Consider the following 23,693-nt stretch of genomic DNA (forward strand, 5'->3'; position numbering starts at 1 on the left):
AAAATTTGAGTAAGGAAATAATTTTAATTACAGGAATCCTCCACTGAAATATTTGGGAAAACCCAGAGGTACATTAGCACCATGAGTCAACAGGAAAATTTGCTGACTTATATAAAAACAGTACTAGATGTCACAGGATGTTTACTAGCATTGTCAGATTATGGGATTTTTTACAAATGCTTGCATTTTCATTGTTACTAAATAAGTGACCAAAAAAGAGCCCTCTTTCAGTACAAAAACAACAGTGCAGTGAGTAACACAAGAAATTCTCCTTTCAGGTTTCTGTGTGATCATATAAATTTGAGACAATTTTGTTGTGGAATCCAGGAGGACAAAAGATTTGTAATAGCTTCTAGCAACATCTGAAAAACCAGAATACCATCCATAAGCTGATCAAGACTAATCTGCTGTTTATTGTTATGACCAGGCTAAACAAACATCAGGCCATGTGAAATGTGCTTCCTGCTGTAGGAGCCGTTATCTCAAGAGCTGTTCCGTTTTAATGTCTTGAACCTGAATAGCCAATTTTCTGTCTCATTATGTAAAACCATCTGTGAATGTAAAAAGCCCAAGTTGTCCAGACCACATGTGTCCACCACATCTGACATGCAGTTTCATGTGGCATTCAAAATGGCTTTTATTCTCACCAATGAAAGGCAAAGTAAATAAGAGAAAGAAAAAGGAAGATGCTAAATATAAAATGAAGAAAAATCCTTCCTGTTTTTCCTTTCCCTCCCAGCTCTTTGTGTTGGCTGCTGTCAAATGACCTGTTGTTTATAGGGAACCTCTTGTTTGTCCTAGTATTGTGATTGCTATTCCCAGAGGCAGATTTGACCTGATCTTCAGTTTCTTTGGGAAGTTGCTTTCCTTCTTCCTGCTTGATGCTCAGTATTATTAATTGCTGTGTAAAACACAAGGAAATAGTTCATGGGGTATTTTTTTTTTTAAATTAGATCAGTTCAAAAGTAWTTTTTAATGAACACTGTCTTCATACAGAAATACATTTGGAAGTTAACTTACCCACAGGAGCCATCACAGTGTTCTACTCTGTATTTATGTCTGGAAAGGTACTGATGAGGTACCAGGCTTCTGCGACGCAGTGGCCACTGCATCAAGGCTATCTCTCCAAACCCAATCCCCTGCCAAAAAGACCAGGCCAGGGATGGGCAAGAGGGTGGTACACAGCCAGGAGAAGTAATTTAAGCTGCCCAAAGAGATATTCTGTACCATATGACACGTTCTTCAATGAAAGCTAAGAGAAAGGGGGGAAGGAGGCATTTAGTATTTAAGTTTGTCTTCCTAAGAATTTCTGTGGTGCTTGGGTTAGGCCATGGCTGCTCATTGCCTACTGATGGAAAATAGAGGTTAAATTCTTCTTTGGATTTCTTTTGCTTCTGCACACAGTCATTACTTTTTAAAATTAAATTGCCTTTATCTCAACCCACAAAGGTTTTGTATCACCCTGTCCTGTGAAGGGTGGGAAGTAACGGAGCAGCTCAGTGAGCACCTGACAGCTAACCCTAACCCTAACCCTAACCCTAACCCACCACATCATGTCACATTTTCTTTTGCTTTGGTGAGGATTTGCTTTTTCATACTTGAGACTTGAAACTAAGTCATTTCCTCTTATGTGGTTGCATCCTTCTTACATATGTAAAGCAGACATATGTAAAGCTCTTGTAAGGTGGCTTTATTCAGAGTGAGAATTAATGTGGTGACTGGAAACCGAGTGCTGAGTCATTCCTATTGCTCCATTCTTCTTTTAATATTTCCTTCGAAAGCTTGACCCACTTGTGGACTGCTGTATTTCTTGCCCAGCTAGAGAGTTCTCACTTATTGCCAGTTAGACAATGAATGCCATCAGCATTCTGTAATACCCACAGGAATTTTTCAGTGACCTGAACCTGTGTGGCTGCAAAAATGCTACTAAATGGAATCCAGTGCATTTTGCTGAAAATAAGTTTGACTGAAAAAAATTATTCCTGCAGAAAGTTCATTAAGTAAGTTAGCATGAATTAAAAATGAAATTTAACTAACCATGCAGGCAATAATTTATTGTTTATTTCACAACATTAATAAATAGGAATACAGCCATATGTTAGTCTTGAATAATTCTGATCTAAAATACTCAAATATCAGTAATGAGATATTGAACATGGAGAATTAAAAATAGGACATTTGCAGGTATTGGAGTCAATTTTATTTGGATTCAAATTATACCTTGAGATTAATTCCACTTCAGACATTGTGTGCCAGAACTGAGTCCTTTGTAGTCAGTAAGCTACAGTGATAATAGATGATCTCAAAATACTTTGGGCAGTCGTTTAATGTTCCAGTCAATAGTTTAACGCATGGGATTCTGGTAATAGTGATTTTAAGTTAAAATAAAGGTTCTTAACCCTTAAGGACAGTCATCAGTTTAATTGTCTCAATATTCCTAAAGTTACTATGTTACTAATAGTAACAAGTCTAGTTGAGTTCTGCCTGTGACATGCTGCCTCTTTATARGTCAGCATGTGTTTCCAGAGACAGAAAAAAAGCTCAGTGTCATTGGTATTAATTCCAAAGTCTATAATGAGATTTAATCATGGGAATAGTGTCATCTTTGTATTCTAAAAGATAATTGCATGTGTTGATGATGGAAATGGATATTATTTGCCAGCACTGTGAATTTATCTTCTACCCACTTTTCTCTCTTTCAGAAGAATATTAACAGTTTACTCTAGCCAGGGACACTGTCGATTTCTTTTTTTATTGCGTTTAAGTGTCTTAATGAGTGTGAGGCTCAATAAAAACAGTTAAATCCTATAGCATTTCTATTTTCAAAGTGCTGGCGAAAAGCATGTGTCTATTTTCCACTTCTTTTGCCAACTAGTTTTCCAGTGAATTCGAACAGGATGCAGGTATCTGATTAAAGCGACTGTCTCACAACAAGCTGTGTTTTGTATATTAGTGGCTAAGAGGGTCTCATTTAATTACCAAATGCATATATAATTGTGAATAGTGTTTTTGAAGGAAGATTTCATGTCTTCCATAACACTGCAGAGATTCTTGTCTCTCACAAGCAGCATTTAAAAAGGAGCTTTAAGCCGTTCAGTTGAATGCTTTCAGGAACTGTGTGATTCACACAACTTCCTTGGCAGCAACTTAAGTCTGTTCATTCTGCCTTGCTGCGGTTTGTGAGAGAGAGAGAATGTGGCTGGAGAGCTTATAGTATGCTAACTGTTCACAGTTTCCAGTTGAATTAGCTGTAAAAGACATCTGTGTTCCTGCAGTGTTGGCTGAAAGGTGCTTGTCATTTGTGGTATGGCTGTTAGGTTGTTTAGGAAGGTGTAACTCAGTACATTTTCCCAGAACAAAGGAAGAGATTTAATGCAATATATGGTAAATGTAAGCTTTCTGAACAACTGAAGTTCCTCAGAATTTGTACATCAAGCGTAGCTCAGTAGAGAAATGTTCTGTTATCCATGTTCTTTATCATCATGTTATTTGGAAAAGGTCAGGGCACAGTGCTAATCAGAATGCAAAAAGTGGCTACTTATTCTCTGAAATACAGCATATTTATTATGTCTTGAAAAACAATAAAAAAAGTTAAAATCATGTTAAAATAATCACCATATCTAGAAAACTGTGTCTAATACTAAGTGACTCAAAGGCTGGTCTTAATGATTCTGTGATTTTTAACTAACCCCTTCATTAAAGTTAACATCTAGCATTAAATTTCAGCAACAGCCTGGCCTCTGATGCGGGTAGCCCTTATTTTGAGGGGTTTGTTATGTAGTACTCAGAGACAGAACCTTACCCTTTTTTTTTTTTTTTTTTTTTTTCCTGTTGTTTCACCACAGGTAGGTCTTAGTATAATTCTTGAGAAGAGAATAATTAGGCCAGAGGTTTTCATGTCAACATCATATCAGGAATGTGGAGTAATTAATCTGAAACAGCTATATTCTTCTCTTTGTTATTGGGGTAAAATTCAGCCTATTGTGCCAAGTCCATTCAGCTTTGAGAGCTAGTTCATAAAGAACTTAGAATATATATTCAAATTAATTAGAATAGGTCAAATATTAGATGTAGAGTACGGGATATATGTCAGTTGAAAATGCAGAAACAGAAGGAAGAAAGAAGACTGGGAATGTTTGCATATTTGGAACCCTCTGAAGTAGCTGTACAACACTACTGATATCTCTACAGCAGTTCCAGCATTTTAGAATAAAAAACCCCCACACCATCATTTTCCATATAAACACTGAGTTTGACATTTACTTTTGCCATTTGTTTTACTGGTTGCTTTGGCAACTAATAAATAGTTTGTGCTAAGTGCTTTAGCAGCCAGTCATTCTGTGGAAATGAGGATTTTCTAATTCTTGTGCAAGTTCTTGGTCATTGCTTCATGTGCACAATGTCTGCTTTTCTGACACAGGACTTGAGGCAGAAATAGAAGAACTATGTTTTCTTCACATAAATTTACAGAATGTCCAGAAAACTTTACTCTTTAGTTTCCAATCTCTTCCTCTGTGATACTTTCCTGAGAAACTTTTACAACTCACTGGAGTATTTTTGAAACAAATCAACAGCAGACAAATCTGTGGATTCACATGTTATCAACAGCTAAATCCAACTGGAATTAGTGTCCTGTGGGTTTTTTCTTAACATACCAAAGCTTCACAAAAATTGTATTTTATCAAAACAGATGCAGAGCTTCCAGGGAGAGAATGATTGTGCTCCGTTTTTATCCTTATTACTTTTTTGTGACTTCCTTACCAAACAAGTCTAATGTCCTAGTCCATTGATGCTTATTTTAACTACCAAGCTATTACACCCAAAGAATGTTACAAACATAAACCAGCCAGAGGACAAAGGGCTTTTCTGCCTTGTTTTTTTGAGGTTTAGATGGTTTTGAGTTTTGTTTTTGACTCTTTTTTTCACAGCAGTCATCTGAAATAGTTTCTGTAAGAAGTCGGGTGTTTTTTTTGATGGATTGGTTAATGTATTTGGTTGAACCCAAACCTCTGAGTTTCCCTGCAGCTTTAATGTCAAAATGGATATGTCTTCATTGCCAATCATCTGGATATCACCCAAACCCATATACTGCCTTGCAGATCCAACTGCAAAAATTTCAGCATTTTTGCTGAAGTATAAGTCTGGGTTTTGCGCATTCCACTGGTGCAGAATAAGTAACASGAATGCTGACAATTAGTGATTCCATAAAATTGACACTGGAAATTGAAAATGTCACTTCTATGCAGGAAGGATTTAAAGGAAAKACACTCAAGTATGCTTACTGTGCAGTCAGAAGTGTGTCTGTGTGTGTGTGTGTGTGTGAGCTTTTAGGGAGCTTGGAGGAGCATGGGGATGTGCAGTCAAGGATTTAGATTCTTGGTTTTAGTTTGCTCTTGCCTGAGAAGCAGCCATAACATACATGTCCCTTACATGTTGTATRCATTGGTAGTTTTTTTTTGAACTTTAAAGCAATACTGTAAAAATTACATAATCACAATCACAGAATAAACTAGGTTGGAAAAGACCTTTGAGATCATCGAGTCYAACTTGTGACCTAACATTACCTTATCAGTTAAGCTATGGCACTTAGTGCCTTATCAAGTCTTTTTTGAAACACCTCCAGGGACATTATCTCAACCACTTCCCTGGACAGCCCATTGCAATGCCATACCACTTTTTTTCTGTGAATTTTTTTTTCTTATATCCAGCCAAGACTTCCCATGATGCAGCCTGAGGCTGTGTCCTCTCGTCCTGTCACTGGTTGCCTGGGTACAACCACCTTTCAGGGAGTTGTAKAGAATAATATGTTCCTCCCTGAACCTCCTTTTCTCCAGGCTAAACAGCCCCAGCTCCCTTAGCTGTTCTTCATAGGGCTTATGTTCCAGACCTTAATTAATTAAAACTAATTAATTTATTAAAATAGTTTTTCTAAAATAACCATCATTTTAGGTTTAATTTTTTTGTCAGTCTTGATTCTGTGCACAAAATTCTTCTAAAGTTTTTATTGTGTGTTTTGTAAGTAGGTCTTTCTCTTTGAAAGTTTTAATTATCACACACGGGTAACAATGGGAACAGAGCAGTAAAAATTTACAGTGGCGATTAACTGGAGAGTCTGTGGCTTGGAATTGTCTTTATTAAGTTTTAGAAACAGCTGGTAAATATCAGTTTTACTTTGTAATGGCTCACCAGAAAATAGTGAATAGTTAAGACTGTTCTACCTTCCTGAAAAATCACTCAGTTCTTCATCCTATAATATGCAACTCATTTTCAGTTTTGTTTGAATGTCTGGTACTGGTTTATTGATAGCTTTTTAGTGGAGAAAAATTGTTAACTGTAACTCCCTCACCCTGTTGCTTTTTTTAAAAGCTCTGGAGACTGTAAATGTTCACATGTTTTACTGAAGTATTGCAAAAGTAACATTCATTTATAACATTTGAAGGATTATTCATGGAAAAATTATGCAAAGGAAAAAACAGTGAGATCCTTTGGGATATGTGTAAACTTTTCCAAATGTTCTTGCCACAGATCTCTGAACAGCACTCGGCTCTCTCTGATGAAATTGTCTCACGTTCCCCAATGCAAACAATTTTTTAATAACATTTTAGTATTTTCATACATTATTCTTGTGCATGTCAGCATAATCTTGAAAATGTTGCTGAGGAATAATGAAAACCAAACTAACCCTTGTTCATGCCAGCTGACTGGAAAATCCTGCTAAGAGTGCTTTGTCTCCATGAAAGGCAAAATAACAGAATAGAAATCATGGTAACAGTATGCACTAGGAGCGGAGCCAGAGGAGTAAAGACAAGAGTTAGCAGTAGCAGATGACTTCACTTATTGGAAAAAAGGGGCAAAGTAACTCAATCCCAAATGAATTTAAATATTCGAATTTTGTTATCAGCAGTATCAGGCATAACTTCCCCAGCTAATTACTCATCAGTCTGGTATGTTCATAAACATCCCTTGGTCTATGCAGTTTTCATCAGTACCTCACTGCTTACCCTCTTTGGCATCCTTCTTGGCATGGGCTCTCTTTGTCTCTTACTCCTTTACAGAAATGTGGTTGTCTGCCCTCTGCCCCATAACTCATGCTGACACTGCATCCCAGATTTCTTGCTGAACTGAGTGTGGCCAGCAGCACAGGTCCTGGCTGAGGAGAACTCCATAAACTTCACCATTCTTCTTCACAGACACTTGGCAGCAGAGCAGATGAGAAGACTTTGTAAAGGTGTTCAAGGTCAGATTCTTTTTACCTTAGCACGGGGCTAACAGAGCTAAACTGTACAGATTTCCTTCTCTTGCCTTGGAGACAAAGAGGATGCAGGACCACATTGAAAATGGCCACTCCAGACAGAGTAATATCAGCACAGATGATATATCTGTTTCCATCTGATCCCACAGAGCATTGTTTTCTGCCATAAGGATGTTCACTAAAGACACCTAACTAGGAATTTAAATAAGTCACAGATTCACAGCATGGGTAGAAGAGACCACAGTGGGTCATCTAGTCCATGCTCCCTGCTCAAGTAGAGTCATGCTACAGCACATGACACAGGATTGCATCCAGATGGTTCTGGAATCCCTCCAGTGGAGGAAAGTCCACAGGCTCTCTAGGCAGCCTGTTCCAGTGGTCTGTCAACCCAGCTCCATTTCCTTCTTTCAGGGAACTGATGCAAGCAATTGTGATTGCCATGTATAATAGCAAGGAAGCCAGGCTGGAACCGTTGTGTTACATTGTCAGACTCTTATTTCCACAAATTCTGTCACCCTTGACACATCACACCTTAAACCAGGCAATATTTCTATGTGAACTGAAATTTTATTCCCTAATACTGTTATCAATCTGAGACGTAGAGTCCTTTTAGAAATACTACATCATTTGTTTCAGCAAGGGATGTGGGGATGTGGGTGGTGTTAACAAATTTTTTCTGTTCCGAGYTTAATAAAAGCTCTTGCTTAAATCAAGCAATGATCATCTTCATAATGATTAATCTTTAAATAATTGTGTGTTGCCATCATATTAGTGCAAATTTCAGTCCATGCTCCCTAAATGGAGGGGAAAAAAGGGAGTGTACAGTGAAAAGTCTCAACCCTTTTCTTGCGAGATAATATTTCTCAATTTTGTACATTTTGATAGTAACATTTAAATCTACCTGGAGTCAAATCCAGCCAACTTTGATTTTGTAATGGCTCAATTATGTCAGCACTGGACTTGTTACGTTGCTGTTCTTTCTGATAAAGTAATTTTGATGCAGTCTCATGCTTTTATTTTGCTGCATATCAATGTTTTGGAATGAAATTAAACAGTCTTACTGCTTTCAGATCTGTGATTCTCCTCAGTGAGAGAGTTTAAACCTTTAAATTATTACAAATGTTACACAATTTAAATTATTTCTACAAATGGCACAGTGTGAGAAAGCACTTCACTGTACTGGTAATCCCTCAGGGCTGTTCCTTAAGATAGCTACTCTTTCACAGGCTGTGGTTTTAGTAGCTTGTTAAAAATAATATTTCAGTAGCATTCAGCAAACTTAAAACAACTTAATGTCATCCACTTGAAAAAAACTTAACGTAAATCAGGATTGAGAACTGGCACCAGAAAGACCTGAATGACACAGCAGGAAGCAATATAAAAATGAACAAATCCTGCAGCCAAATTAAGGGACAAGGCTCAGAGAGGGCACATTTACACTGAAGTTTATGCTGTGTTTCAGAGCAAACTCTTGCTGATAAATGCTTGTAATTTTCATGGAAATTCTGTTGTAGCTGACACTGTCTTTATATTGGGTTTCAGTTCCAATATGTTTTAGGCTGCTTAGCAGGCAATAAGCACCTCAGTAGTCTTCAGTATTTTACTGTTCACAAGTTGAAAAGTAAGTGATGGAAAGGCACTACAAACAAAGCATGTAGAGCAAGCTTCTTTTTGGGAGCCTAGTCCATTAGAATAACCGGAGGATTTCAAACAAAAGAATGTGTAATCATTTCTGAAACTTCTGAATGCATTTATTTTATCTCTGCATAACTTTTAAGTATTTGTAATGAAAACCTGTGGTAAAAGACTTCAGTGAAACTTATACTCTCGCTACCAATGCAGCAGGTAGGATTTTTCAGACCTAATGATGAAATATTAATCCATACAGTTTTTTCATTAAACTAGGCAACACATAATTGTGCTCATATTCATACTTTTCTGTTGTAATTTGTGCTTCACGTTCATGGCGGAAATGGAAAATGAACTCCTTTGGTTTTAGGGAAGAAGCTTCCAACGTTGTGTTACAGCCCAAACACATCAATATTTTATTTATATGTATGGCATGAACATTGTACTTGGCCATCTCCAGCCCTCCAGGTGTGTGTCTCTGGGTGAACCTCTGGATGAAGTAACCTTTGCAAGTGCATTTTAAAAAACTGCATGTATCCTTTAAGTATAAGACCTTCTCTAAAGCTGCCTATGCCAGTGACTGATGCAGTGACTGTCGTGTTTCACAAATTCTCAATTGTGTCATGGTAGCAAAGACAGGCAGGCAAAAATGCTGTCTTGATCGTATATATGAATGAGGCAGAAAACACGCTTTAAAACTGTTTTGTTTTTGTTCTCCTACAAAATTGATTATCTGATGAGTAACACTACTGAAGGTTCCCTCAAGGAGAGAACATGTCCCTCCTTTCTCTATTGCTAAAAGAAGTTTTGTCTTTTTGCTTGTCTTGAGGCTCCTTTCATTATTAATTAAGCAGCATAATGAACTGTTTGCTCAAGTGTGCAGAGCGCTGCATAGATAAATTCTTTCCTCTCACTGCTAGGAAAAATCCTTTGTTATTTTTCCTAGTTACAACCAGGTTTGTGTTGAAATTCCAGAGTCTAGGCTATGGGAAAATAAAAATGCAAGTAATTTGGAAATAAGTTTTGTGTTTCACACAACTTGATATAAGTCTGTATTGCAGAGTGAGTATGGACAGTAAAACATCTTGAGTTTATTTGCATTATTTTTTCCTCTTACTGGGACAAACTCATTACCAGTTTTCCTATTTCTTGTCTCTCATGAATCCTCAGTTCAAGATAGAAGAAGTTGACAGCTTGTGTGCTTCAGGATAGAGAGTAGCCTATATGAGAAATGGAATGACTCAAGTAGGGAGAGACCCCAAAGAATCATTGAGTCCAACTCCCCGCTCTTTGCAGGGCTACACAAAACTAAATATCACTCAAGTGTTGTTCAGACTCACCCCGTACTCTGACAGGCTTGGTGCAATGAGCAGTTCTCTGGGAAGCCTTGTCTCAGAACCATTTCTGTTAAAAGCGCACCTTCACAACCTGTTGTCAAATTGTGATCTCGAATGTTGGTGTTTTGGATTGGATTGGAGATTTTACCTGTTTTAGGCCACACACTTTTGTAAAGATTCTCATTATGCTTGTACATGGCTTTTCACCAAGTTTCGTCTTGTGTCAACCTTTTAATGCGTGGATTTTGGTTATAGAGTCCAGAAGCTGACCAAAGTGAGGTTGCTGAAGCCTCCAGGAAGTGATTTTTGTAATGCAGAGGGAAGTCTGTTCTACTTGTACATGGACTGTCCCAAGGAGAAAGATATGGGGCGGATGGCCACTTTCATGACCACTCTTCCACTTTTGTCACAAGCACCAATGCCACAATTAAATGTTTAAGAGTGAAATCTCAACTTCATTGTTTATTGTGAAGCCAAGAATAGCCTGACATTTACTGAGGGTTATGATAGGCCTTGTTTTCCACTGTATTGCAAAGTTCGCCTGCCTTTTGTGAATAGCATCAAGGAGCTGAAACAAAAACAGTTTGTCCAGGTTTTCTGTCAGGCCCCATAAAATTTGTAAATTGAGAGGAAGAGTGATTGCAGCGAGACATCTCCAGAGCTCATAGATATTTGAGAAGTAGTACATTTGTCTAAGCCCCTCCTTTCTCTTACATGCTCAAGCTGTGGGTCAGTATGAGCAGATTGTTTACAGTTTATTCACAACATGAAGTTGTGAACAAAATTCAAAACACATGTTACCATTCCTATTCACACCTGAAGTATAAACTGACTTTATGGCTCTGCATGTTACACTTTGGCACATCCAGCTGTTGTAAAGATGCCAAGAGTTTTTGTAGTTCATGGTTAACAGTATGAGCAAAACCATTTTAAAAATTACTTCCAGGGCGTTCAAGATTATGGACAACAAAAATGGATGGTGTAACCATAATGTGCAAAAAACAGTGCTTCAGAAATGGTGCCTTTTGGTTATCTGTAATAATTCATTTTAATCAGGGCCTAAACACACCAGCCAATTAAATTTTTGGGATTTGCATCACTTCAGTATTAAAGAATCTCTGTCTTTTAGGTCCATCTGATATGTCAGCAATTATGAAATTCAGCAGGAGACCCACGTGTCCTGATGCCTCAGTCGCAGCAAGTCTACCTACACCTCCTGTCCCAAGGCACCGGAAGAGTCACAGCCTGGGAAACAAGTGCGTAATCCCAGCTGTCTCATGCTCAGGCAGTTACATGCATCACAGAAGTTTAAGCTAGCAGCAGAGTTTGTTAGTATTTGTGCTTTCCATTTCTTGTATTGCAGAAGTGCATCAGGCTTTACTGTGTATTCACTAGGTTTTCTCTTGACACGAGCTAGTGCCAGACATTGGCAATACTTGAAAGGTGCTTATCCACTTTGATCTGTGGATTCTTGGTGTGCATAACTGGTACTTTTTTTCTTTTGTTTTTTACATGTCTTGCTACAMCGTATTCAGGAAAGTTGTGACCTTTTGCACTATGTTACCTGGGTAATATGGATTAGAAATATTTTTCTCTACCAATTACCCAATTAAGTGAGAGTACCTGCTCCTCAATTAAGGTTTCAGCATCTACCAATTTTAACAATTAACGGTGACTTGTCCAAGGTCATGGAGCAAAGATGTGTTAGTTCAGCTTAGTGAAGGAGCACCAAGCAGGGGCTTAAGTGGAGTCTTCTTTTTCTGGTTTTCTGCTTTTGTTGCCACCAAGGGTGTTCAGGTTTTGTATGGAGAGGAGTCAAAACATTTACAGCTTCCCAATGCAGAAATTTAATAATTGTTACTGACAAAGAGAAGAAAAATCTGAAACTTGTTTTGGTAGTTAGGGAGCATATGTACAGTAAATGGCAGCTTATAATTGCCTGCTCCTTAATAAACTGCTGATGAGGTAGAGGCCAAGCGGAAGGTACCTGTGAGCCAAGGGTTGCTGTTGGATGACATGAGGGGTTTCATGTTTTTCTCTTCTTCATGTTCCAGTATGATGTGTCAATTGAGTGTCGTGGAGAGCAAAAGCGCCACGTTCCCGACAGAGCGGCCGCGGCACCTGCTGGATGACAGCGTCCTGGAGTGTCACAGCCCGGCGCGCGGCCACACGGCCAGCACGCGCCTGGCCAACGGCCTCTCCAGAGGTAGGGGCTGCCACCCCTGCTCCCGGCCCAGGCTGCTGCAGGTTCACTCATAGCTGAAAGCAGGCAATAAGAAACATCATTATTTCCCACGCAAAGACTGTTTTTGTGGAAGAAAGTAGATCAGAACTGCTACCTGGTCAATGWTACCTTGGCTTTCCTCAGTTACCCACTGATGCTTTTGCTAACAGTGGCATGAAGGAAGATTGGTTTTGTAGATGCTTGGTGTGTGACACAAAGTGCTTGTCAGTTTTCACCAGGGAAAAAGTGGATATATTTTTTAAAAGCTACCTTTTCACAAAAAAAAAAAAAAAAAAAAAAAAAAAAAGTTAAAATTAGAAGATGGGAGAATTGTTTGGCTGTATTCTCTGAGACTTCAAAAGAGACATTAAATGAACACATTATGATATTGTAATTAATAAAACAATCATTATAATATTAACAAAGTGATCAAAAACTTGTGTTCTAAGCAAGAGAAAGGCATGTTTTAAGAGGCTCAGGCTGTTTCTAGAATAGGAATTTGACTGTGAAAGATAGCACATTACTTGACCACGAGTTAGACATTGAGATGATCTTTGCATTTCTGAAAATACAGGCACAGCTCACTGTGCTTAAACTGAGCATTGGAAGATCAGTCCTGGGCAAATTCAAATTGTGTGCTAAATAGTGTGAGCTAATTTGTGCCAGAAAAGGAGAGACAAGTTGGTCATGGGCTTGGAGGAGAAATAGGAACTTCGGTTATGAATTCCATCATATATATTTTTAATAACTCCTAGCAGCAGCTTACAACTGACATAGCCTCTGTTGGAGGTGCTTGCTTCTTGAAAATAAACTGACACCATATCTAATAACTTGAATCAACGTATGGACATTGTGGTGGAAAAACTGTCTTACAAAGGACCTGGATTTTATGTTCCTGAAGTGCTCAGCCTCTAAAGTAAAAGCAGCATGATGAAAATTAAAGTAATGATGTTTAAACACAGCAGTAACATGAGTTAACAGTGAGATACTATAAATGGAAAGATTCATGTAAGCCTCTTCCAACTAAAGATTTTACCATGAACTCTAAGCACTTCTACTTCAAAACATGATTTGAGTCAGCAATGTCCATGGCATCATATAAAGAGTATTTTGGTGATCCACATACCTTGGCTTTGTATTTTCCCATGGGTGGTTTTCTTACTCCTTCTCTGTACTACTCTCTTTCTAGATAGCAGTGAAAGCTCAGAATTTAGTGAGGACCTGCCGTCAGGGCTTGAAAGGTGAGTTAGTCTTCATGTACACTCACTGAGCACTCTACAGACTTAGCTGAGAAATTCACAAATGATCCCTAACATAGGTAAGCCCTAAATCAATAGTTATTTTTGTCAAATTATTGATCAGTTAGGAAAAAAATGCCAAACATTTTGAAATAAAGCACTGTAAAAGTATTGGACCTGAAAAGATTGGGAAATGTCTCTGTCATGTTTACCAAACCCTAATTGTTGAAGTCTCAAACTAGAATTTCCCTCATCAGATATTTGCATTCACAAACAGGGGCCGTTTATATGCCACTCTGGGGCCTAACTGGAGGGTACCAATCCGGAATTCTCCTAGGAGTCGAAGCTGTGTCTACAGGTACAGTTCAGGGTCTACCTCGTTCATTGTGTGGTGCTAAACTTCAATTGGAGTCTTTACGCTTTCCTAATGTAAGATATTTTGTGTCCAAATATCCTTGTATGGCCGTAACAACTCATGTAGTCTTCCCCTCCTGCTTGTAAAAGCTCCTGTTAATGCTAAAGCAGAGGTGTGGCCCATTCAGATGAAATTCAGTTTAGTTGTTGATTTAGCTAATTATGTCTGGCTTCCATTTTGCAGAAAATTAGTCTTTACTTTGGGTTTTATGATATTATGGAAGCAGGTTTGTCATGAAGGCCTTCTTTGACTCCTGTGACAAGTAATCATATTAGAAGGATACCTTCTTGACCCTTTCCCACAATCTATTTCCTGATTTACAGGACAGCTACCCATAACATCTCTTTGTGTCAGAGCTATAGTGTGGTGTGTTGATTTTGTTCAGTAAAAGGGTATTACCTTGGACCTCAAGTAAGAGAGGGAACCTCTGCAAGCAGTATGTAGCAGATACTCACAATGTTGCTAGTCACTAAGATGTGAACTTTCCAGAAAGATGTAATCCATTTACAGACTAAAGAGAGGTGACACGGAAAATTTTATATAGATTGAGGGACGAAGATCATTCCTTGCATCTGTACCTGACCTGAATTTGATAAATGCTGTCAAAAGAAGATGTATGTTTCAACAGCTAAGAAAGAAGAGAATTCTGAATCAGTATTCTGCAAATACTATGATTTAACTGCAGTTTAAATCCAGTCAGATTTTGCTTTGTTTAAATTAGTTTGCTTCAGTCACTGTAGAAGTGTTGATATAATTATAAATGTAATTATTGCTGCTTTATCTGAGCTARTAACATGTGATAGCAGTACAAGTCAGAAGTTAGACAGGAATAAAAATGCATACTTCATAAATTTGTGAAGGAATACAATTTTGGAACAGTATTTCAGCTGTTGTACCTGCTTCTGGGAAATACTTTCTTAACATGACTATGGTAGATTTGTTTCAAAAACATATACAAGCTAGAAATATAAAATGTAAGATAAAAATGTGAAAGGCCTATTAAATCCACAAGGAAGAATTATTCCCTGAAATACATTTCTTATGTTTATCCACCATCAAATAATTGTAATGCTTGTATTCATTCTTCCTTTTCTGAAACCTTCTACTGCCTCTGTCAGAAATAGAGAATTGGCAAGAGTGCACAGTAGCACAGAGCAGGCAGGTCCATGCAATGGAAGAGGATGCCTTTGCCAGTTGGGAGGGCTATGCTGTGCCAGGGCTGGCTGTCCATAGCACTTGCACRCGCATGCGTTCACACTCCTTTGTAGACAGAGCAGCGTTCCTTTCCCAGCCGAAAGGCAGATCATACACATCCTTTTCTTTGTATTCATTATTAGACGTGATTTACTTGGTGCTGACAAAGCTCATTGGTTCATATAGGAACATCAGGGTCATGATGACATGGCAGTGAAGAGAAGTTAGCTGCAGATAACCTACCAGCCAATATTTGGTTGAGACATTACTAATGATTGTTTGAATTTCTAACTTTASTTGTACTTTCGCTCTATCAGTTGTATCTCTTTTCTCACTATTGTATGTGGGAAGTTTCATGTTCGTTCTGGAAAAGGAAAAAAAATATTGTAATCTCTGTACAGTAAATTATTTAGCATTTTAATTTTGTTTTCCCAACTCTTTTCCAATTAGGCATGGTAATTTCCTGTAATTTAAAATTACATTTGTGAGAGCCCTTATTGCCAAAACCTTTGCCGAAATTATCTGCCAAAATTCAGATAATTTCTGTAATTCACCAGAATAAAAAAGAAAACTGCCTGTTTTCACTTTGGCTTTTGCTTACAGTATTTGTTTTATTTTGTCATGTGTAAACCCCCAGATAGAACCTTTTGTTAATTTGCTATTTTTGAAAGAGCCTAGTTCCTATTTGATAGCTAGGTTAGGAAAAGACATAATCCAGAGTCAAGTTTCAGGTGATACAATATGCGTAAAGCAGTGCAGGATAAATATATTTTGAGCTAAATTATATTGCTTACTTATCGTCCTCATTTGTCTACTCAAATACATAGAGGAATGCTTTGTCTATCCAGCCCAACAGGCACATGCAGCTGCACAGCAGGTGTTTCCACAGGAGTCATTACCATGGAAGGGCCTTTAAGAAGAAAAACACTGCTCAAAGAAGGCAAAAAACCTACTGTAAGTGATTATAAATAGAATTATTCCTATGATCCTAATTCATTAGTGGCTGTTTTTTTCAGGATTAAACCTGCAGTTTGATACTACACAACACAACAGTTTTATCAATTGTAATTTTCTGATCAAAATTATAACCAAGTTATAACAAAGTTGTAACCTTTGTGTGTCATTTGATCTGCAGCAGTTTTGCTTCTCCCTGCACTTGCAAGTCCCATTTCTAGCTGTAACAGCAGAGCAGGAGTGAAGCAATTGTGTAACCAGTAAGCATTGTTGTGAGGACAAAAATAAACCTTGTGGCATTGCCTGATGACCCAGAGCATCCTGATACTTCCAGCTAAATAACTCCGAGAAAGGCAGATATTGCAGGATGGACAATGCATTCCGTTTCTGTGACAAGACATAAAGTAACAACTATTAATGAGTTTATAGATTACAGAACTTGCAGTGGCTCTCATAAAAGACTGAAGAGGGAGTTTTTCAGTATAGAATTTTCGAGAGGGTACAAATTAAATTGAACATATTTCTACAGCATATTTTTGTGCTTTTATGGTATCACAATAAAATGGAAATGCTGCGGGACAGCCAACCATAGCATCAAAGTAATGGCAATTAGTAGTTAACCTAAATTCATGGATTTCACGTGGTTCTAGTTCTATGCATTTGGTAAAATTTTTTGTAGAGTTGATTGATATATTCCACATGCAACCCAGTTTAGTTCAGAGCTAAAAAATTTGAAGAATTGCAGAGGTGTCATCTCAATAAACTTTTTTATCAAAAGTCTAAGATCTGTCCAGCAGAAGGCAACCCACTGCTCCAAAACAACATTGTGCTCTGAAACGATCAGTACTGATACATCTATGAGATATCCAACTGAGAAGGATTGTATTCACAGCCAGCCATCAAAATTTAGGTAGCTGGGCTGATTTACCCCAGGAGGCACTCTTTCTCTCCATTCCTTGCTTCTGAAATTAACTTTGGTAGCACTTGGATTTGCCTGTGAATAGATTTTTGAAATTTCAGAGATAAGCAGAGTTTTTTACTATTTTTTTTTTCTTTTTCATTCAGCTCACATCATGGACTAGATACTGGGTCATGCTTTCAGGATCAACTCTGCTGTACTTTGGAGCAAAATCTTTAAGAGGCACTGAAAGAAAACATGTAAGCTTTAAATTTGTTCTATAAACAAAAATAGAATAATCAGAAGTAGATCTGGAAGGGCATCCAAGGTGCACTTTCTGTTCCAGCTAAGCCATATGTCTGCACAACTTTTACAGTCAAAAGATAATCTCTGCGACAGTCTCAGCTGTGAGTGATTTGTCTGTCTTTTCCAGTATAAGTCTACACCTGGGAAGAAAGTCTCCATTGTGGGCTGGATGGTGGCACTGCCTGATGACCCAGAGCATCCTGATATTTTCCAGCTAAACAACCCTGACAAAGGTAGATATTGCAAGATGGACAATGTCTGTGTTATGTTTCTGTGACAGGGAGTAGATTAATATCTATCAATGACCTTGTAGATTACAGAACTTGCTGTGACACTCATAAAAGTTTGAAGAGGGAAGTCTTCAATACAGATTTTTCAAGGAAAGGTACAAATTAAATGGAACATATTTCTACAGTGTGCTGTGGTGCTTCTGTGGTGCCTGCAGAGAGATTGCTTTATTTTGACAGTAACTGTAAGTTTTGCAGAATTCACCAACTGATATGAGGTTGCAGCATGTCCATGTGTCTTCCTACACTGATCTCCAAGTTTGTGAATAGCTTCCTTAAAATCAGTCAGTATCAAATCTTGACTTACACTGAAGCAAATAAAAATATCAAACCATTTACCAAAATAAGTCTGCTAAGTAATTTTTAAATACTTTTTAATAATAAATTTTGCAGTGACATAACTCTTTCACCATGATTAAACTCCAAAGTTATTTTACACTTTGAGTGGTTGCTTACAGATATTTGAGGCTTTCTTCACCTCATATGTTTTCAGCTTTGGTGGTGGATGTGGAGTTGCATCTACTGTGAAGTGCATCTCTTGGGTGTTAACTAAAATGCACAAAATATTTGAAAGCAGGAACAATTTGCAATAGGATGTTGACGATAACTAAGTTTACAAACACCAGAAACTTTATTAGAAGCCATAATGAGAAGAAAGCCAGGATTGAATTAGATCTGACCTACGTGGTCTTTTCTGTGTCTGTAACTTGGCCTTTTTGCCTATGAGGCCATATATATTCACCCAAGGATTGCTTCACATAGACTCTGTTATATTAGAAACATCATGTTTGAGCATTTGAGGTGCAAATTAATTTAAGAATTTACTTCAGGACTTTGGCTTATGCACAGAAATTAGTGTCCCTTGAAACTGCATGTCTGTCTGCAAATTCAGTGTCTGACATTTTCTTGTATTTTTAGGCAATGTTTACAAGTTTCAGACTGGTTCAAGGTTTCATGCAATATTATGGCATAAACATTTGGATGATGCATGCAAAAGCAACAAGCCTCAGGTAAGGCTGTGAAAACTATTTCTACCCACATTTTTCTTATTTTCCAGAAATCCCTTGCTAGAAAAGGTACCTCTTTCGATCTGTGCGCACACAAATTCCTGTGGGGATAAATATAATTCCTCATTCGGCACATTGATCCATTTTTTCAATAGGAATAAGAAAAATTATTTAAAATTAGAGAATTTCCATCAAATCTGGTTTTGTGCAGGTCTAGCTATAGGTTTGGTTACGTTTAGAGTATAAGAACCTCTACTCTCTGTTGCTTCAAGACAACATCATCTCTTCTTCAGAAGGGACCRTCTCATGGAAAATGAAAGCAACCATGCTAGGATGGACTCAATGATCTTAGAGATCTTTCCCAAATGTAATGATTATATGAATAATTTACGATCTCTTCCAGGTACCTGCAAATCTAATGTCATTCGAATAATTTCCTCTCCTACCGGGTGTGACTTCAAGTGCCAAACTGAAGAAACAGGTTATTGTTCTCTAAGGAGGAAGAGGAGAATGGTTTTCCTGACATGAGCCAACCACAAATATTTCAGCACTTTCCTATGTAACTTGAAAGTGATTCTGACACAGCTTTTAAAAGCAGAACGTGAATGTTGTCCCTAGGACCAGATAAAGTCTCATGCACTGAGTGAAAGCAGACAAGTTAGATGGACAGAAGATTAATCCTGACTCCTGCAGGGTTCTAGAGCCTCAACTATTTGTGGTCAGAGACTGCATGAACTGATATTTGGCCACAAACTGAGCATCGTATCTTCTGCCTATTCTTTTTTAAATGGTTCTTTTTATTGTTAAGCTGCTTTGTGTGACTGAAGAATATTTGGCCCATGTTGGGTTTCAATTCTTTCTAATGCACAGAATGGTTGACAGTGTTAACTTGCTCCAAAGTGTCAATTAGAATAGAAAATTGTGGAACAACATTTTTATAATCTAAGTGCACTGAGTTGCTTGGCAATGTGGCTGCCTCAAATTTTCTATCAGAACTCTGGACAACTCTRCTGTTCGTATTTGAGCTATTTGGGAAAAAATATATTTTGGCACAGGAGAGTTGGTTTTCTTTTTCATTCAGTTATTTTACTCAGGGATGCCCTTGCAATGGATTTAAGGCTGTTTAGATTTACGTTGTGGTGAAGTTTGCCTTTCGTTCTTTTACTGGTGGCATAGTTGCTTGCAAATTTGGGATTCAATAAATGTTAATTTCAAATCCTTTAGTACAGGGAAGCAGGTAATCAGGTGTTATGAATCACATGGCCCTGGCTTGTCAGAATCCTTCCGTATCATTGTTTCTGTTCTGYTTTTCTGTGGATGAATTGGCTCCACTCAATTCTAGTATATGCTGCAGCTCTAGGAGATTAGCACCAGTAGATGATACCGCTATTACAAAATCATGATGGCAGTGAAAGGCTGTCTAACAGTGGACCAAGTACAAAGAAGCCTCCACATCAATATCCAGAGAACAAATAAGCAAACAAAAAAATATAACTGGGCCTTTTTCTCCTCTAAAGGAACTCTCACTATGCCATATCCCTGCTGTGCCCTGGCACTGCTGCAGAATTCTTTTCTATTCCTGTTGAATTCATCACTTTTTCTGTTTGAAACTCTTTTGCATATAGCATCAGTATTCAGACTTCATCAATCACCAGAAAAAGTCCTGACTTTCCTAAATTGCATAGAGGAGAAATTGGCAATTCAGCCTCTAACTTACAAGCCAGGAACACCTTGGAAGTCACCTTAAGTGAACAGAACCTCTACTAGGACAAGCTCCCTGGCATAAGCCATATGTATTCTGTGGATTTACATGATTTTCTACATTGTTACATTGAAACTTATCTAACAACAAGAAAAAAACACCTGTATTGTTAAATGTAGGTCAAAAGTGAATTGTTTGTTGTTTTAGGAGTTTATGTTGCAATCCTGAAAGCCTAATACATACCAGCTTTTAAGAAAACCAGTTCCTGATGACAACTGCATTTAGATACTGGGACGTGGGAAAGTGTATGTAAAGTTGACAACGTTTATTTGGCAGCTCAGGAACTATGTGGAAAGAGTGGTAATGCAAAATATATTTATACCATTTTTCTCTTTTTTTGGTAACCTAAGACAACTTTGAGCTAGGAAAAACGTTGGTATCTGCAAGAGCAGGGCATTGAACACCAATAGAGATGCTGTAGAAGCTTTTGAATGTGGTAACGTGCTGTCACCAGYTAATGACTTCACACTGTTAAGACTATGAGATAGTCTGAATTATTCTGCACCTATGGACTTTTGTGATTAGTCATCAATGAGATTGAACATCTTTTTGGAATAGCACAACAAATTGCTGCTTGAGAAATTCGGATGGATGGCAGTGTAAGAATACTATTAAAAACATCCTTAACCAATTTTAAATTAGTCTTTAACTATTAAACAGTTCATAGCTGCTGATTAGAGGTGTTATGATGCCACTTGGTACCAAATGCTATTATCTGGTAATTCTATGGTTAATTGAAAGCTGCCATGGAAATACAATATATTGCCTTTCACTACTGATTATTACAGCATTTTCACAAAAAAAAAAACAAAACCCACAAACCATACAAACTTTCCTCCATCAAAGAGAATAACTGCAATAGTTATGTCAAAGTAAACAAAGTAAACATTATGTCCTATGTACTTTTTTGAGAATTGTGACAATATGAAACCATAGGTAATACTACTAGTTTATTAAATGTGCAATTTTGATGTAATTCAGTGCCAAAATACATGTTTTCCAAATAGCACTAAAATGAGGCAAAGTAGTTTCCAAATTGAGACTGACTTGTCACATTATAATGTTAACCAATTTCAACATTTTGGTTTTTGTGTGAAAACTGTTGCACTATTTTTGGCCATATTTTCCAGCAGTCCATTGCATGCCATTTGTGTAAAGGATTCTTTCTATAATTCTTGTGAACTGTCTCACCTGTAAGAACTCTGGTGTTGGAATCTAGGYTTTTGGCAAAGTATTTTGTTACCTCAGTCTTGTATCAAGTTGCTGCATTTTTCAGTTTGTTACATTGATAATAATGATTGTTTCACTAATTAAATACTTTAATGTAAAAAGAAGTTTGTTTACTACAACAGTAACTGCATTTGGTTGTAAGTTTAAAAATGTGCAGGGTATGTATGCTGTTGACAATAAAATATTCTGAAAAAAGAATAGAGGTACAGAAGGAGTCTTTTAGCTCAAAGGCAGCATGCATGTTTTATTTGTAAATGAATGGTAATACAGTTGAACAGACTTTGTAGAGCACAGTGTCTAGCCATTTAATAGTATAAATACAACAGATGCAACATTTCTAGGATGAAGTTGAAAATGCCTCCAAATTTGCAGCTTTGTCAAGTAAGATTTGGAAAGCCCATAGAAGTAGAGACAAACCTAAATTTTTTTGCACTTTAAATTTAACTCAGGAGGTTTGCAGTTGACACYAAGCTGAGTGGTGCAGTTGCCACACTTGAGGACTGGGGCCATCCAGAGAGGCCTGGACAAGCTTGAGATGTGGCTGGGGCTGACATATTTCCAATGTACAGACCGAGAGCAGCCCTGCTGAGGAGGACTTGGGGGTGTTGGTGGATGAGAGGCTGGACATGTCCTGGCCATGTGCGCTGGCAGCTCAGAAGCCAGCCTGTCCTGGGCTGCATCAAAAGCCATGCGGACAGCAGGTGACAGAGGCGACTCTGCCCCTCCACTCAGCTGTTGTGAGTGTCCATGTGGAATCCTCCATCCAACTCTCAAATCCTTGGGATAGGAATGATGTGAACCTATTGCAGTGGGTGCAGAGAAGGGCCACAAAAATAATCAGAGAGCCGAACACCTCAGCTGTGAGAAAAGGTCAAATCTTTTAACCTGTAAAAGTAAAGGTGTCAAGGAGACATTATTGCCACCTTTCAGTACTTGAAGGGGACTTACAAGAAAGATGGAGACTGACTTTTTAGTAGGGCCTGTAAGGGATAGGAGAAGGGATAATGGTTTAAAACTAAAAGAGGGTTTTAGATTCAGATTCAGATTCAGACTAGATATATGGATTTTTTTTTTTTTTTTTTTTTTTTTTTTTTTTTTTTGCAGAGGGTAATGAAACACTGGGTGGCCAGAGGGGAGCTGAATGCCCCATCCCTGGAAGTGTTCAAGTTCAGGTAGGATTTGGTTCTGAGCAGCCTGGTTGAAGATGTCCCTGCTCATTGCAGGAGGGTTGGACTATGTGATCCAGCCCAACCTTTCTATGATTTTATTTCTTATGCAAAATAAATAAGTTCTAGATTATGACTGGCAATGAAGGTCCTTTAATTTCTGGAGAAACTTAATTTCATTTGTCTGAGAGAAAAATTACATGTAAGCTAATGCCAAGATGAGAGTAAAATGAACTAATACATAAAAAGTTACCTCTGCAGCTGAACAGAAAAGCATAGATCCTTTTCCTGAAGTCGAATCCTTTTGCTGTTATCCCTGAGAAATAGGAAGTGTTTAAAGACTTTTTTATTACTTGGTAGTCTTGAAAATAAGTTGGATCTATCGATACAATTTTCTTTCTGGGTCATGTCCAGTGTTTCACTGTAAATATTTCAAAAAGGAAGCATCTGTAAGTGTCTCTCCCATCTATCAAATGCTCTTTTCACTAATAGCATTAGTTAAGAAGGGAAAATTGACTGGAATTCTTCTCCTTCCCATAGGTAACAAGACAGAAAATAAAGTGAGCATGTTAGGAAGGAAAACCAACAATCACAATATCCCAGGCTGACACTGTAACGGAATCAAATTGCAGGGGGGAGAGAGGACTACCTTCTGCATTGCAGTATTTCACTAAAAGGTAACGTGCTTTTGTCATACAACACCCAAAGATAAGTACTAAAGAGCTCATTATGTCCAAGCATCCTGTCTTGTAASCTGGGAGAGAAAAGACAAAATAAAATATTAAATAACTGTG

The 23,693-nt window shown here is 37.8% G+C and overlaps 1 protein-coding gene across 8 annotated transcripts in view; it reads left to right on the forward strand.

The window, feature by feature from the left end:
* The window catches only part of RALGPS1 (Ral GEF with PH domain and SH3 binding motif 1), a 79,725-nt gene extending 58,369 nt beyond the window's left edge, over positions 1 to 21,356 (forward strand). For 6 of the 8 annotated variants that reach the window (XM_057382901.1, XM_057382907.1, XM_057382906.1 and 3 more), the window contains 9 exons: positions 11,348 to 11,474; positions 12,273 to 12,424; positions 13,632 to 13,683; positions 13,958 to 14,038; positions 16,138 to 16,243; positions 17,309 to 17,401; positions 17,575 to 17,680; positions 18,653 to 18,744; positions 19,145 to 21,356. In XM_057382901.1, coding sequence (XP_057238884.1) covers positions 11,348 to 11,474; positions 12,273 to 12,424; positions 13,632 to 13,683; positions 13,958 to 14,038; positions 16,138 to 16,243; positions 17,309 to 17,401; positions 17,575 to 17,680; positions 18,653 to 18,744; positions 19,145 to 19,174 — 839 coding nt within the window. In that variant the 3' untranslated portion in view covers positions 19,175 to 21,356. Of the gene's footprint in view, positions 1 to 278; positions 936 to 11,347; positions 11,475 to 12,272; positions 12,425 to 13,631; positions 13,684 to 13,957; positions 14,039 to 16,137; positions 16,244 to 17,308; positions 17,402 to 17,574; positions 17,681 to 18,652; positions 18,745 to 19,144 lie in introns of those variants that run through there. The other 2 variants (XM_057382905.1, XM_057382908.1) reach the window with 2 other exon arrangements.
* Positions 21,357 to 23,693: the final 2,337 nt, after the last annotated feature.

The sequence above is a fragment of the Malurus melanocephalus genome, unplaced genomic scaffold, assembly GCF_030028575.1.
Source record: "Malurus melanocephalus ecotype Western Australia unplaced genomic scaffold, MMel_1.1 scaffold_592, whole genome shotgun sequence".
NCBI classification, from domain to species: Eukaryota; Metazoa; Chordata; class Aves; order Passeriformes; family Maluridae; genus Malurus; species Malurus melanocephalus.